This window comes from Salmo salar, chromosome 26 (genome assembly GCF_965601325.2).
Source record: "Salmo salar chromosome 26, fSalSal1, whole genome shotgun sequence".
Taxonomy (NCBI): Eukaryota; Metazoa; Chordata; class Actinopteri; order Salmoniformes; family Salmonidae; genus Salmo; species Salmo salar.
In genome coordinates, this window is record NC_138316.1 from 5,097,619 (window position 1) to 5,114,613 (window position 16,995).

The 16,995-nt window shown below is 42.1% G+C and overlaps 1 protein-coding gene across 1 annotated transcript in view; it reads left to right on the top strand.

Annotated features, from left to right (window-relative positions):
- Positions 1–16,995, top strand: part of LOC106587053 (C-Jun-amino-terminal kinase-interacting protein 1) — a 156,902-nt gene that overhangs the window by 76,358 nt on the left and 63,549 nt on the right. Inside the window, exon 4 of the mRNA XM_082969338.1 lies at positions 2,432–2,686. Within this exon, the coding sequence (XP_082825464.1) occupies positions 2,432–2,686 (255 nt within the window). The remainder of the gene's footprint in view (positions 1–2,431; positions 2,687–16,995) is intronic.

A 16,995-nucleotide genomic window follows, 5' to 3' on the forward strand; every position in this document is an offset into this window, starting at 1 on the left:
GTTTATGGGTACTTCAAGGTAGGAATGAAGTGAAGGAACTAGGAGTGAGGGGTGGCTGAGAGAGGAGTAGAACAGTCAGTAATTTACTGTAATTCAACATGACCCTGTTACAGGCCTCACGAGTGGCGCAGCGGTCTAAGGCACTGCATCGCAGAGCTAGAGGCATCACTACTGACCCTGGTTCAATCCCAGGCTGTGTCATACATTCTAAAGCAGAAATGTTCGTTAACCTGTTAGGGCTAGGGGGCAGTATTGACACGGCCGGATAAAAAACGTACCCGATTTAATCTGGTTACTACTCCTGCCCAGTAACTAGAATATGCATATAATTATTGGCTTTGGATAGAAAACACCCTAAAGTTTCTAAAACTGTTTGAATGGTGTCTGTGAGTATAACAGAACTCAAATGGCAGGCCAAAACCTGAGAAGATTCCATGCAGGAAGTGGCCTGTCTGACAAGTTGTGTTTCATCTGGGCTCTTTTTATTGAAGACTGAGGATCTTTGCTCTAACGTGACACTTCCTATGGCTCCCATAGGCTCTCAGAGCCCGGGAAAAAGCTGAACGATATCGAGGCAACCTCTGGCTGAAACACATTATCGCTTTTGGCAAGTGGCCGATCAGAGTACTATGGGCTTAGGCGCGTGCCCGAGTCGACCGAATGCTTTATTTTCTTTCGTCTGTTTACCTAAACGCAGATTCCCGGTCGGAATATTATCGCTTTTTATGAGAAAAATGGCATAAAAATAGATTTTAAACAGCGGATGACATGCTTCGAAGTATGGTAATGGAATATTTAGAATTTTTTTGTCACGAATTGCGCCATGCTCGTCACCCTTATTTACCCTTTCGGATAGTGTCTTGAACGCACGAACAAAACGCCGCTGTTTGGATATAACTATGGATTATTTTGAACCAAACCAACATTTGTTATTGAAGTAGAAGTCCTGGGAGTGCATTCTGACGAAGACAGCAAAAGTAATACAATTTTTCTTATAGTAAATCTGACTTTGGTGAGTGCTAAATTTGCTGGGTGTCTAAATAGCTAGCCCTGTGATGCTGGGCTATCTACTGAGAATATTGCAAAATGTGCTTTCACCGAAAAGCTATTTTAAAATCGGACATATCGAGTGCATAGAGGAGTTCTGTATCTATAATTCTTAAAATAATTGTTATGTTTTTTTGTGAACGTTTATCGTGAGTAATTTAGTAAATTCACCGCCAGTGTTCGGTGGGAATGCTAGTCACATGCTAGTCACATGCTAATGTTAAAAAAGCTGGTTTTTGATATAAATATGAACTTGATTGAACAAAACATGCAGGTATTGTATAACATAATGTCCTAGGGTTGTCATCTGATGAAGATCATCAAAGGTTAGTGCTGCATTTAGCTGTGGTTTGGGTTTATGTGACATTATATGCTAGCTTGGAAAATGGGTGTCTGATTATTTCTGGCTGGGTACTCTGCTGACATAATCTAATGTTTTGCTTTCGTTGTAAAGCCTTTTTGAAATCGGACAGTGTGGTTAGATTAACGAGAGTCTTGTCTTTAAAATGGTGTAAAATAGTCATATGTTTGAAAAATTGAAGTTTTTGCATTTTTGAGGTTTTTGAATAACGCGCCACGGGATTACACTGGCTGTTACGTAGGTGGGACGATTTGGTGCCACCTACCCTAGAGAGGATAAAGGACTATGTTCACTGAATGTCGAACTCACGGATTATTTGGAAGATGGAGGTGGCTTTCAGAAGCACCATATATGTGTATATAGTTTATATAGCTCTGAGATAGGACTATATACAGTGAGGGAAAAAAAGTATTTGATCCCCTGTTGATTTTGTACGTTTGCCCACTGACAAAGAAATGATCCGTCTATAATTTTAATGGTAGGTTTATTTGAACAGTGAGAGACAGAATAACAACAATAAAATCCAGAAAAACGCATTTAAAAAATGTTATAAATTGATTTGCATTTTACAGTCATTACCCTAATGACTGTCTTTATCATAACCCAGAATATAAGGCTTTATAACTTAATTGTTTACAAACATCAAGAATTAAATGAACATTGTATATCTTATGGTAGATACAGTCAGTAAACAAACTGCTGCTATGAATAGTCTCTCTGCCTTGATCTCTCCATTTGGCTCTTTCCCTCTCTCTCTTTCTCTCACTGTTATAAGTGGCTCAGCGTTGGCAGTGACAGTGTGCAGGCTGATGTCAGATCAGCCTCTAATTGGCCCACTCAATCCCCCTTCCCCCCTATTTTCTCCTTCCTCCATCCCTTGTTCTCTCTCTACCTCTACCTTCTCATCTTGTTCCATTTCCTCTGTCTCTCTCAATCGTTATCTCCCTTTGTGTGTCTCTGCTTGTAGCTCCTATTGCCTTTCTCTCTCTCTGGACTGATGTGAGCATCTTCCAATCCCTGCAGGGCTGTGTGAGGCAGGGGACCAATAGTGGGGTGGGGAAGGAGGAGCTGGGTGCTGTCGGCCAGCTCCAGGCTGAAATGCTCCATTTAGATCTGATCGACGGGGCCGATGATTATCGCGATGACAAGGAGTCATCTAAGCCATCTTCCACAGCACCCCTGCCAGTAACCGAGGACCCCCCTCTAGTAACCATGGATATATACCGGCCAAAGAGACCCACGACCCTTAACCTTTTCCCCATGGTGCCACGCACTCAGGTGAGTCCAAATGAACCCTCCGTTATCCCTTTATTACTCTTCCCATCCTTTGACCCACCTCCCTCCTTCTGCTGGCTGACCCCACTTGCTGTCCCCTTTTCTTTCTTCCTCGTTAACCTCTGTGACAGCTGAATGAATATTGATAGCTGGAAGGATGGAGGGGTGGATGAATGAAATGATAGAGTAAAATGTACGAGGATGTGTGGATAAAGCTGATATTCTGTACTGTATCTAGTCATTATGTGTGTATAACATCAGTGGGGAAAAACCTGTGATGATATCACCCCCCTAGACACCATGTCTGTTTTTCTCTGGGTGTTATGCTGGTCGAAACAATGGCTGGGATTATCAGGAGAGAAGAGAGTGTGTTCTTTTGGTACACATCTCCTTTTGTGTATGACAACAGTGTATGTGTGTGACTGAGGCTTGTGACAGTATCAGTGGTGGTCGGTGCCATTTAAGATGAGGGAGGAATTATATTTTTTTAATTAGCATGGCCTTATTTCTATTACAGCATATTGGATGACTGTCATTCATATTCCATTCCCCAAGCTCAATGTAACATCGATAGGTTTAGGCTACTACATGATACAACATGTTTCCCTATGCCCATGTCATGACGTTGGCCTGTGGGTAAGGTTTATGACCCCCCCCCCCATAAATACCTTTCTCCCTTCCCCTCTCTGACCCTACTGAAGGACTTGAATAGCCTGTGTTAAATATAGAGAGTCTGGGAACATCAAACAAATGGGGAAAAGGAACCATATTTTGGTAATAAAACCAGTTGGAAATATGCTTGGGAACGTAATGAGTATGGATTTCATTTCAGTTGTCATCTGAGACATTATGACTGATGACAGGACGATATAAACTATACCTGTGAAAGTATCCACCCTCTAGTTATCAGAGTCACATGGAATTGTTATGCAATTGAAATGTTTGATATTGAAATTGTTTGTTAGGAGATTAAATGTAATTTTAGCTTCCAAATGAGAGATTTGGGTTTTCATAAGGAAAGTGCCCTGCTTGATCAGTGGCCCACCCCTGTGAAGAGGAGGGGTTATAAACGATGAAACACATCCTTCCCCCCTCTCCACTATATAAGCCTTTGACGAAAAGATAACCAGGTTGTTCCAGCACGTGAGGTCTGCAGCCTCTACGTTAGAAGGACACACATGTCAAGAACAGAACTAAGCCAACCTCGGCGTGAGCTTTGGTGGCGAATGGTATGAACTTTGAGCTTATTCACTACAGAAGTGATACTTCCTAGCCGTTGAGTTAGCAGCGGCCGCTGTAGACGGGGGCTAGGAAAGGACGGACGACGGAACCAGTCTAACAGACGGACGAAGATACCACCACGTATCCAATTTACCACCAGAGACATTCTTCCGAGTTTACAGGAAGATCTGTTGGCCAACCCGGCCAGCATCTACAACCAATCTACCGAAGCGCAGCTCAGAGTAAATATTTATTGCATTTTCCTTTTCCAAATGGGCGGTAATTTAGAATGCATAAGATAAGGTATTTACGATAGCATAGCTGCTGTTTCTTTGTTCCTAAATATTCCCGCTCTTTCATTCAAGCCCAACCCCGTTTCCTTTGTGTAACCAGCCATCATGTATGACATCATTTGTATTAGGTGTATTTGTAATTCTGTGTGATTAGTTTAGGTATTTAGTAAATAAATAATTAAACCCAATTTTCTATTGCTGATTCAACTTGTTAGCCAGGGTTCGTGAAGATAGCCAAGAATTTACAACTTTCATTATGAGACTGAAAATAAGATAAGGGTTAATATTGACTGCTATCGATGTAAAATATTACTAAGTATTTTAAGAGTTTATACGGAAGATAACGGCTCTATAAACGTTCTTCCGTGGTGCCCCGACTTTCTAGTTAATTACATTTACATGATTAGCTTAATCAGGTAATATTAATTACAGAGAGAATTTTATAGGTTAGCATGTCATATCACTTAATCCGGCATAGCCAAAGACACGACATTTGGCGCCCCCTGTGAGGAATCTAAAACTAAGACGCACGTTGGGTCAATTTGATACACATTTGGAGCCCCCGTGCGAGGAATCTAAAATAGGATGACGCTTTCATTTTGATTCAGCATATATAAAATTGAAAAGCAGATTACATAATATACCAAGTTGATTATATACATTATGGGAATTGTAGACCGGAATTATTGGTGCGTGTGTGCTCTGGAGAATCGCCTCCGTGTTGTGCTCTGAGGTAGTCAGTGGCGAGCATAAGCTATACAGTTCTGTATGAGGACTGATAAAGCTATCTGAGAAATAGCGCGTTTGGCCAAACGCTAAGTATTTCTGCCTCTCGCGTTTCAGACGCGTGTTGGCTAGGTCATTATTAATTTCTCGAGCGAGGACAAAGACCCAGCCGATTGAAATTTAGGAGAGATTAGCTTGACCAGCGATAAGTATCTCTCTGTCTCTCTCACGTTTCGATGCGAGTAGACCACGGTGCATCTTGTTGTTTGCCGCGAGTTCCGGTTAAAACATCGTCAAATATCGCCGAAAAGGGTTTGAACATAATACGTTATAAGTAAAACCTTTCCCTTGCCAAGGGAATCCTATGTTGAGCATTTTTCAGGCATAAAGTAGCATTAGCTTGCTCGAGATGCTAAGCTAACAAAAGGGAAAACAGCCATTTTGTTTTGTGCCACATTGTAATTCATCCGACTTGCGGAACGAAAGTCCCGCCCTGGGTACTTCCGTTTGATTTCAGTGTGTGCCAGCAGGGACCTCTGAAGAGTCACCAGTACTTTCCTTCAAGTAGAATTAGTCAGGTGACACTCAAGTCGTTACTCGTGATATCCAGACGGATATCGATGTCTTATTCAATTGAACTAATAAGTGAAATTGCCAGATTTACATTCTCAAGTTTAAATAATATCCAAATTGATGAGTTTTCTAAATGAGACATTGTAATCTTTTTTCCACATTAACCTAGATGAATAAACCTCTCAGGTTAATTAAAGTTTAAATCCCAAATAGCCTATACAGGTTTGATTTATCATTAAAATTGATCAATCAGTAAAATTTGGTTTTTGCAAAATCCATTCAGTAATCCAGTACTGACAGAAGTCCCGCCCCAGTGGGAATCCCATGTGGCTTCGGCCCAAGGAAGAAGTGTACCATAGTGGGGAGTGTTCCCAACATTTAATCGACTGTTTACACTTATGATATCCAATCAATGGAGATTGTATGGATTATCATCTCATTCAATTTAATAAGTTAAATTGTTGAACAAACCTTAATGTTCTTGCAATCAAATGAGACACTTTTTAAATTTTCCACATTACCCTAGATGAATAAACCTCTCAGGTTAATTAAAGTTTAAATCCCAAATAGCCTATACAGGTTTGATTTATCATTAAAATTGATCAATCAGTAAAATTTGGTTTTTGCAAAATCCATTCAGTAATCCAGTACTGACAGAAGTCCCGCCCCAGCGGGAATCCCATGTGGCTTCGGCCCAAGGAAGAAGTGTACCATAGTGGGGAGTGTTCCCAACATTTAATCGACTGTTTACACTTATGATATCCAATCAATGGAGATTGTATGGATTATCATCTCATTCAATTTAATAAATTAAATTGTTGAACAAACCTTAATGTTCTTGCAATCAAATGAGACACTTTTTAAATTTTCCACATTAACCTAGATGAATAAACCTCTCAGGTTAATTAAAGTTTAAATCCCAAATAGCATATACAGGTTTGATTTATCATTAAAATGGATCAATCAGTAAAATTTGGTTTTTGCAAAACCCATTCAGTAATCCAGTACTGAGAAGTCCCGCCCCAGCGGGAATCCCATGTTGCTTCGGCCCAAGGAAGAAGTGTACCATAGTGGGGAGTGTTCCCAACATTTGATCTACTGTTTACACTTATGATATCCAATCAATGGAGATTGTATGGATTATCATCTCATTCAATTTAATAAGTTAAATTGTTGAACATACCTTAATGTTCTTGCAATCAAATGAGACACTTTTAAACTTCCCATATTAACCTGGATGAAGCAACCTCAGGTTAATTCAAGTTTAATACCCAGATAGCCTACCCAGGTAGGATTAATCATTGGCATTGATTAATTAATTCAATTTGCTTTTGCAAATTCATTCACGTCCAACTTCCACATTACTGGTACAGTACTGATGGTTCGTCAACATCTATAAATAGATTAAACTTGTCTTTGCAGCTTCCAATGAATTCCAAACCCAAACATTGAAAAAAAATAGGAACATTTTTCCTCTAAATTTTTCTAATAATGTGCAAGCTACCAAAGGAGGTGATCACCACTCCTCCGCTAATTAGTGAACCTCCACCCATAAAAGGATTGATCTCTGACCTCAGCAGTGATACCAACCCTAATTATGCCATTAGAAAAACAACAGCCGAAATTGCGAACGCTCTCCAAAATCAACCATCAAATACAGGCTTTGTGACTGTTCTCTCCACTTTAGCACTTATGTATCGCCATCAAAGGTTGGCATCGGTCCAATACCACAGTGCACAGCTGAAGCACGTGCAAGACATGGCTAACATGAGGGCAAAGATGGAGAGAACTGAGCAACTATTGACAAAAGCAGGAAATGAAAACATTCTGCTAGCCGAGGAACTGCGTTTGAAATCGGAAGAATTAAAAGTAATTGCAAATACTTATGACGATGAACGAGCACAAACTCTCCAACAAAATCGTCATCTGCAGGAACAACTCGATTTAGCCAAAACTAAATACGAGGTAGTCCACGCCAAACTAGATAAATCTGTTGAGTTATCTACAAACAGGAGCACGCAATTTGATAACATGCAGGCAGTTTTGTTGAACGTTACTCAAGGTAACAATGTTCTACTCCAAATTCTGCAGACCAAAGACGATCAGTTGATGAACACAATGACTAAGTTGGATGACAAATCAGCAGAACTTATTGAAGTCGCTGACCAAATGAATGATGAGAGAACTCAGGTGATGAGGATGGAAATATTGATTTCTAAGCAAGCAAAGGAAATCTCATCACTGAATCTCTCGCTCCGTACTCAAGACCTCTATCTGCAAACCATGACAGATAAGTTTGAGACCGAAAGGAGCAGAGGTGACACTCACGTGTCCAAAATCGGTACTCTAAGCGCTCAAGTGGACTCTGCAATGCAGCAGAAGACCACCCTTAGGTACCATCTGGAGGAAGTCCAGAATGGTCACGCTCTACAGCATGACTACCCATCCAAGCAACCGGAGTCCGGTACTCAAAGGAGTGAAGACGATAGGTTTCAGACATTGCCTCCATCATGTGTCCCTCAGTCTTCTCCTCTTGGCCATTCGGCACTGAGTAATATGGAGCCTCTTGGCCAACAAAGCCAAAGCTTGGCTTCTCCTCTTGGCCTGTCGGCTCCAATTTCTCCACAGGATGAAGCCAACCCTCTCCGCCCGCTTGGCGCGGAATACCTTGACAAACTCGTCAAGAATTTCCCCACCTTTGACCTCGTTCCAGGTCAGCCAAATGATACTGAGACGTTCCTAGCTGACATAGAGGACGCGTTGGGTGGCTACCCGAATGCTACGGGTTCTGACAGGGTTTACCTGTTGAAGCGAACGTCGAATAGACACGTGACGAGGTTCATTCGCCTACAACAGCAACACGTGCTAAATGACTACGCTAAACTTGCCACAGCTTTGAAATTAGAATTCAGTGGTTCTGCGACTCGCAAACATGATAGCTCACTGGCTAACACGGTCAAACAAGCTCGGAACGAACACCCACAAGCTTTCTATCATAGGCTTCGTTCAGCTTACTTTGGCCTACTCACGGAAACAGGAATGGAAGAGCTGTTACCATTCAAACAAATGTTTCTGTCGAACATGTATCCCACCTTCATTACCTACTTGGGCCCTGCAGCCCACGTTGGCTTGCCTATCTTACAACTCAGAGAGCTTGCAAGCACAGCTTTTGAGGCATCAAAAGCTCGCAACTCTAAGAGCCCTGACCACTCGGTTTTGAAGTTTGACCAGGAGCACTCACTCCAGTTAGAGGGTGCATTATCAGGTATTGGAGCTTCGAGAGATGACGCACCACAACAGTTTCTACCACGAAACCATGATTCCAATAACCGCCGCGGTCGAAATAACTGTAAAGTACGTCGCCTTCAAAACGACTACCGCTACAATCGACCTGTTCGCTACGTTCCTGCACCCAACCCACACAAAGTGTCAGAACACAAGGGTAACAAAGGGTTGAAGGACGATCAAAACGTACACCTATGTTCTCCAGATGTTCGACTACGTGAAGAACTAAAGCGAGAACAATTTGAGAAAAGGGTAAAAGATAAGTCACAAGGACTAGACGGGGAATTACCGGACACCAGGTCTGCAGAAATTAACACCCATAGCAAGGACGTTAAAGTTCAAATTTCTCCCGCTCTCATTCAAGACCCTATCCAGGGCCCGCCTGATCAAGAAACAAGCCCCCGGGCTTTGTCTATAGACTCTGATACAAAAGTTGCGAAGAAAAAGGTAAAACGCTTCGTTAACCTCTATGGGCTAGGTGGGACGCTTGCGTCCCACCTACTCAACAGCCAGTTGAATCCTGTGGCGCGTTATTCAAATACCTTAGATATGATATTACTTCAATTTTTAAAAAATATGACTATTTTACACCATTTTAAAGATAAGACTCTCGTTAATCTAACCACACTGTCCGATTTCAAAAAGGCTTTACAACGAAAGCAAAACATTAGATTATGTCAGCAGAGTACCGAGCCAGAAATAATCAGACACCCATTTTTCAAGCTAGCATATAATGTCACATAAACGCAAACCACAGATAAATGTAGCACTAACATTTGATGATCTTCATCAGATGACAACCCTAGGACATTATGTTATACAATACATGCATGTTTTGTTCAATCAAGTTCATATTTATATCAAAAACCAGCTTTTTTACATTAGCATGTGACTAGCATGTGACTAGCATTCCCACCGAACACTGCTAGTGAATTTACTAAATTACTCACGATAAACGTTCACAAAAAGCATAACAATTATTTTAAGAATTATAGATACAGAACTCCTCTATGCACTCGATATGTCCGATTTTAAAATAGCTTTTCGGTGAAAGCACATTTTGCAATATTCTCAGTAGATAGCCCGGCATCACAGGGCTAGCTATTTAGACACCCAGCAGGTTTAGCACTCATCAAAGTCAGATTTACTATAAGAAAAATGTTATTACCTTTGTTGTCTTCGTCAGAATGCACTCCCAGGACTTCTACTTCAATAACAAATGTTGGTTTGGTCCAAAATAATCCATCGTTATATCCAATCAGCGGCGTTTTGTTCGTGCGTTCTAGACACTATTCTAAAGGGTAAATAAGGGTGACGAGCATGGCGCAATTCGTGACAAAATAATTCTAAATATTCCATTACCGTACTTGCGCGCGACCCTGTAAGCTGGTTTTTGATATAAATATGAAATTGATTGAACAAAACATGCATGTATTGTATAACATAATGTCCTAGGGTTGTCATCTAATGAAGATCATCAAAGGTTAGTGCTGCATTTAGCTGTCTTCTGGGTTTTTGTGACATTATATGCTAGCTTGAAAAATGGGTGTCTGATTATTTCTGGCTTGGTACTCTGCTGACATAATCTAATGTTTTGCTTTCGTTGTAAAGCCTTTTTGAAATCGGACAGTGTGGTTAGATTAACGAGAGTCTTGTCTTTAAATAGCTGTAAAATAGTCATATGTTTGAGAAATTGAAGTAATAGGATTTTTAAGGTTTTTGAAAATCGCGCCACTGGATTAGACTGGCTGTTGCGTAGGTGGGACGAATTCGTCCCGCCTAGCCCAGAGAGGTTAAATCGGGTACGTTTTTTATCCAGCTGTGTCAATACTGCCCCCTAGCCCTAACAGGTTAAAGCCAAGCCCACTCAAAATCGGAAAAGTCAATCTGCTTCCACCTTGAACAGAAATGGCACATCACGTCGTTGCGAACGACCACTCCACTTTGTGGGGAATATGTCCACTAACCACGAATCTAAACGGCCATACCTGGAAACAGTCCTGGAGGACTGCTTAACTTGTCATGCGCTAATTGATTCGGGTGCGACAATATCACTCATCTCTCAAACATTGTTTGATCATCTCAAAAGGGCTTTGAAGCCAACTAAACGTTGGTTAAAAGTGGAACGATGCGAAACTACACTTCGAGGGGTCACTCAGACTACCTCGCCTCTCACATTGAGATTCATGCTGAAACTACAGTTCAAGGACGTATCGCTCGTTCACCCTGTGTATGTTACCAGCCTCGAAACTGTACCCCTGCTACTTGGAGCAGACTTGATGGATCGATTACTCCCATTGATGGATTGGAAAACCAACCAGGTATGGTCACAGGCCACAGTGCCTTCTCCACTGACCACACTGTTTTCCCCTAACGCTAGCTGCAACGCAGTCATTCACGAAGGGTATCTGTCGAAAGCACCCCGTGGGAAAAAGATGTTTAGAAACCTCTTGGTGCAGAATCCGATCCAAGGAGATATTACGATATCTCGACACATTCCATCAGCCAATCTGATTGACCACTCTTTTCATGATTTCGAGCCAGCTGTCTCTGTGAATGAGCAACTTCCCTCCTCCTTGCAGTCGTGCAATACGGTAGTTGAGATGAACTTCTCTTGCCCTTCGGACACTTCCGCAAGCACTGCGGCCGTCTCAGCAAGAAAAACATTGATGCGCAGAGTACACTCTGCTTCCGATGATACACCTTCTGCTTTGTTGGGGACTGTCACCCCTTACAATGACACTAATGGCGTCAGTCCAGCAACTGACCCGATGACTCCCACTGGTGAAACACTTTGCGATATCACAGACCGATATCCTCGTCTAAATTTGCAGGTACTGAAGAGGTTGCCACACGCGGACGCGGTGGTGACTGACAGACCTCGACAGCCACTGAGGGTGTTGAAGCACAAACACCAGGAGATTTGGTTGAAAGGTTACAGCCATTCTCATAATAACGCGACCACTGACAACTCGTACATAGGGTCCGACCTTTTCGTTTGCGCCTCGGACACCAACACCACCCGCTGGTGGGGGGGTCCCGAGACACAAAGGGGGGGAATAGTAGCCCAGACCCATGATGAGCCTCATCGAGGCCGGTGGGGGGGTCGAGACTACGGACAATACCGTACGAGGCCGCCAGAGCATAAATGAAATCTAGTTGTAAACTCCCCTATGAGAACAGTGAGGAACAGACAGGCCCCTAGACGGGGATTATCTTAGAACACATCTAAGATAGTTCTGAGGTGTACCACACTGGTCGTAAAGGAAGTCCAGTGGACTTGTCCACCTCCAAAACAAATGGCAACAATAATCATTCCTTGCCATGTGTAGGTTCAACTACAATACAACTAGTAATATGCTCCAATCATGTGTTCCGGTAGATAATATTTCAGAATAAATCGGTAGGACAACTGGACCCCTTGAATACCAGTGCCAATACCACAGTCAGTCCAGCAACACTCAGTAAGAGGATTAGTAACCTCACAAGTTAAATTGCTATTGATAATAGCGTCATAGGAGTCACTCAGAGTGCAACACGGGGAAGGGAATCTCCATTGCACTCTTCCAATGGTTAACACATGCCACTAATAAATAGAACCCTCCATTCAGGAGAAAAGTTATTAGAAGTCATGAACCATGATCACACCACGTATGACTGGTCCAATACTTAAAGAGTACTTCCGTCGTGAGGTTAGCTCCTCCGTGGATAACATAGCTATGAAATAGACTTCATACCTACCGCCACTACAATAGTGGAAGACACCGTGACTTGTAGAAAACTACTACAGACTCCCTTGACATGCGCGATTGTGTATGCATAAACGCACATGCACAACGGAACATCCAATTAGGATTTATGCTAGGATCACTTAAGGGTCCAAGCAAAATACCAGCCTTACTAAAGTTGAACATTTACTTCTAGGCCTTTGACTCTACAGCACTCACCAGTTTTCTAACCAGAAGTCCATAGGTCATCATGTAGACTGCCCAAAACTAGTGCCTTACAGCTGTAGACTTATCATATAGTTGTCAACTTAGGATAGTACCCTAAGCGCCACCCCGCAAATTAGGAAAGCCCTAAATATGACATTAGACAATGCCATGATAGCGTCATTTTGCCAAGACCATGGACGTAGATAGAATACAGTCCAATTAGATGATTAAGGTGGCATAACTATATTTTGTTTTGTTTATGCTTTCATTCATTTTGTTTCATTTTTCTTCGGCACATAGAAAGTGATAGAGCCATAAACAACTCCCCCATACAACCATCAGTTAGTGCCACAACGCCGCTCATTTGGGAGGAAATGTAATGATATATTTCATGAGTGTGTGTGCGTTGTTAACATCTGCCTAAGTTACTGCCCAGATATTCCAGTCTGGACGACCAGACGACGGGTCCGGAACGGCGATCCCAATCCGGACATCCGCTGCCGAGCCATGGAACGGACATCTTCATTTGCAGAGAACCTACCCGGGTCGACCACCAGAGGGGGGACTGCAATAGCAAACACCAACTGGACATCTGCTGCCCAGCCTTGGAGCGGACTTCTTCATTTGCAGACACCCTACCCGGGTCGACCGCCAGATGGGGACCACAACGATGATCCACAACCAGGACAACCCACGTTCATTTTTATGTTGGTTTACAACATGCAGTTTAATCGCAAGATTGAACCCAACATGGGGGGACTGTCATGACGTTGGCCTGTGGGTAAGGTTTATGACCCCCCCCCCATCAATACCTTTCTCCCTTCCCCTCTCTGACCCTACTGAAGGACTTGAATAGCCTGTGTTAAATATAGAGAGTCTGGGAACATCAAACAAATGGGAAAAAGGAACCATATTTTGGTAATAAAACCAGTTGGAAATATGCTTGGGAACGTAATGAGTATGGATTTCATTTCAGTTGTCATCTGAGACATTATGACTGATGACAGGACGACATAAACTGTACCTGGGAAAGTATCCACCCTCTAGTTATCAGAGTCACATGGAATTGTTATGCAATTGAAATGTTTGATATTGAAATTGTTTGTTAGGAGATTAAATGTAATTTTAGCTTCCAAATGAGAGATTTGGGTTTTCATAAGGAAAGTGCCCTGCTTGATCAGTGGCCCACCCCTGTGAAGAGGAGGGGTTATAAACGATGAAACACATCCTTCCCCCCTCTCCACTATATAAGCCTTTGACGAAAAGATAACCAGGTTGTTCCAGCACGTGAGGTCTGCAGCCTCTACATTAGAAGGACACACATGTCAAGAACAGAACTAAGCCAACCTCGGCGTGAGCTTTGGTGGCGAATGGTATGAACTTTGAGCTTATTCACTACAGAAGTGATACTTCCTAGCCGTTGAGTTAGCAGCGGCCGCTGTAGACGGGGGCTAGGAAAGGACGGACGACGGAACCAGTCTAACAGACGGACGAAGATACCACCACGTATCCAATTTACCACCAGAGACATTCTTCCGAGTTTACAGGAAGATCTGTTGGCCAACCCGGCCAGCATCTACGACCAATCTACCGAAGCGCAGCTCAGAGTAAATATTTATTGCATTTTCCTTTTCCAAATGGGCGGTAATTTAGAATGCATAAGATAATGTATTTACGATAGCATAGCTGCTGTTTCTTTGTTCCTAAATCTTCCCGCTCTTTCATTCAAGCCCAACCCCCTTTCCTTTGTGTAACCAGCCATCATGTATGACATCATTTGTATTCGGTGTATTTGTAATTCTGTGTGATTAGTTTAGGTATTTAGTAAATAAATAATTAAACCCAATTTTGTATTGCTGATTCAACTTGTTAGCCAGGGTTCGTGAAGATAGCCAAGAATTTACAACTTTCATTATGAGACTGAAAATAAGATAAGGGTTAATATTGACTGCTATCGATGTAAAATATTACAAAGTATTTTAAGAGTTTATTCGGAAGATAACGGCTCTATAAACGTTCTTCCGTGGTGCCCCGACTTTCTAGTTAATTACATTTACATGATTAGCTTAATCAGGTAATATTAATTACAGAGAGAATTTTATAGGTTAGCATGTCATATCACTTAATCCAGCATAGCCAAAGACACGACACCCATCATGAGGTTGCTACAATCTAGCCCAGTGGTTCCCAACCTTTTTTGGGTACTGGAGTGATTCCTATATTATATTGGACAAAAATGTATTTTAAAATCAATATTATTTGTCTATGCCTGTCATTTAACTGCAAATAAGGAAAATGTATTACTATAATAACACTCATGTACTCTTAACATGCAAGCAGTAAAATTAGATTAAAAAAACAGATAAAAATACACCTTATGGAACAGCGGGGACTGTGAAGCACACAAACATAGGCACAGACACATAAATACAAACACACAATAACATACACACTATACACACAGATTTTGTGTTGTGGATATGTGGTAGTAGAGTAGGGGCCTGAGGGCACACACGTAATATGTTGTAAAATCTTGTGTGAATGTATTAAATAAAAATGTATACTGCCTTAATTTTGCTTGACCCCAGGAAGAGTAATGGGAATACATAATAAATACAAATTCAAACATCAGTTTAATCTTTTTATAGGATTTGTTCACATCTTTAAGTATCCAGAAAATTATACAAAAACAAAGATCAAATGTTACACACATTCTCCCAGTATATGTAACCCATATTTCTAGACTTGTGTATGAATCATGAGGACTCACCAATCAATGAGAAACTTGATCATGTCTCTCACTCATAAGCTCTGTTAGTATTTTGGGGCAGGGTGGCAACAGCAGTGATCAGGCTTTTCTCCAAGTCCAGTCTGTTCCTGTGCTTGGTCTTGATTAGGGTCATGGATGAAAATGTCACTTCACATAAGTATGTACAGTGCATTCAGAAAGTATTCAGACCCCTTGACTTTTTCCACATGTTGTTATGTTACAGACTTAAAATCGATAACATTTTTGCAAATGTATATAAAAAAAAAATTAAATATCACATTTACATAAGTATACCGACCCTTTACTCAGTACATTGTTGAAGCACCTATGGCAGCGACTACAGCGTTGAGTCTTCTTGTGTATGATGCTACAAGCTTACACACCTGTATTTGGGGAGTTTCTCACATTCTTCTTTGCAGATCCTCTCAAGCTTTGTCAGGTTGGATGAAGAGCGTTGCTGCACAGATATTTTCAGGTCTCTCCAGAGATGTTTGATCGGGTTCAAGTCCGGGCTCTGGGTGGTCCAGAGCCCGGAACTGAACCCGATCCCTAAGCCACTCCTGCATTGTATTGTCTGTGTGCTTAGTGTTGTTATCCTGTTGGAAGGTGAACATTCACCCCAGTCTGTGGACCTGATCGCTCTGGAGCAGGTTTTCATCAATGATCTCGCTGTACTTTGCTCTGTTCATCTTTTCCTCGATCCTGGCTAGTCTTCCAGTCCCTGCCGCTGAAAAACATCCCCACAGCATGATCCTGCCACCACCATGCTTCACCGTAGGAATGGTGCCAGGTCTCCTCCAGAAGTGACGCTTGGCATTCAGGCGAAAGAGTTCAATCTTGGTTTCATCAGACCAGAGAATCTTGTTTCTCATTGTCTGAGAGTCCCTTAGGTGCCTTTTGGCAAACTCCAAGAGGGCTGTCATGTGCCTTTTACTGAGGAGTGGCTTCCGTCAGGCCACTCTACCATGAACGCCTGATTGTGGAGTGCTGCAGAGATGGTTGTCCTTCCAGAAGGTTCTCCCATCCGCACAGAGGAACTCTGGAGCTCTGTCAGAGTGACCATCAGGTTTTTGTTCACCTCCCTGACCAAGGCCCTTCTCCCCCGATTTCTCAGTTTTGCTTGGTGGCGAGCTCTAGGATGAGTCTTTGTGGTTCCAAACTTCTTCCATTTAAGAATGATGGAGGCAACTGTGTTCTTGGGGACATTCAATGCTGCAGAATTGTTTTGGTGCCCTTCCTCAGATCTGTTTCTCGACACAATCCTGTCTCGGAGCTCTACAGATAATTCCTTCGACCTCATAGCTTGGTTTTTGGCTGACATGCACTGTCAACTGTGGGACCTTACATAGACAGGTGTGTGCCTTTTCAAATCATGTCCAATCAATTTAATTTACCACAGGTGGACTCCAATCAAGTTGTAGAAACATCTCAAGGATGATTAATGGAAACAGGATGAAACCTGAGCTCAATTTCGAGTCTTATAGCAAAGGGTCTGGTTACTTAACCTCT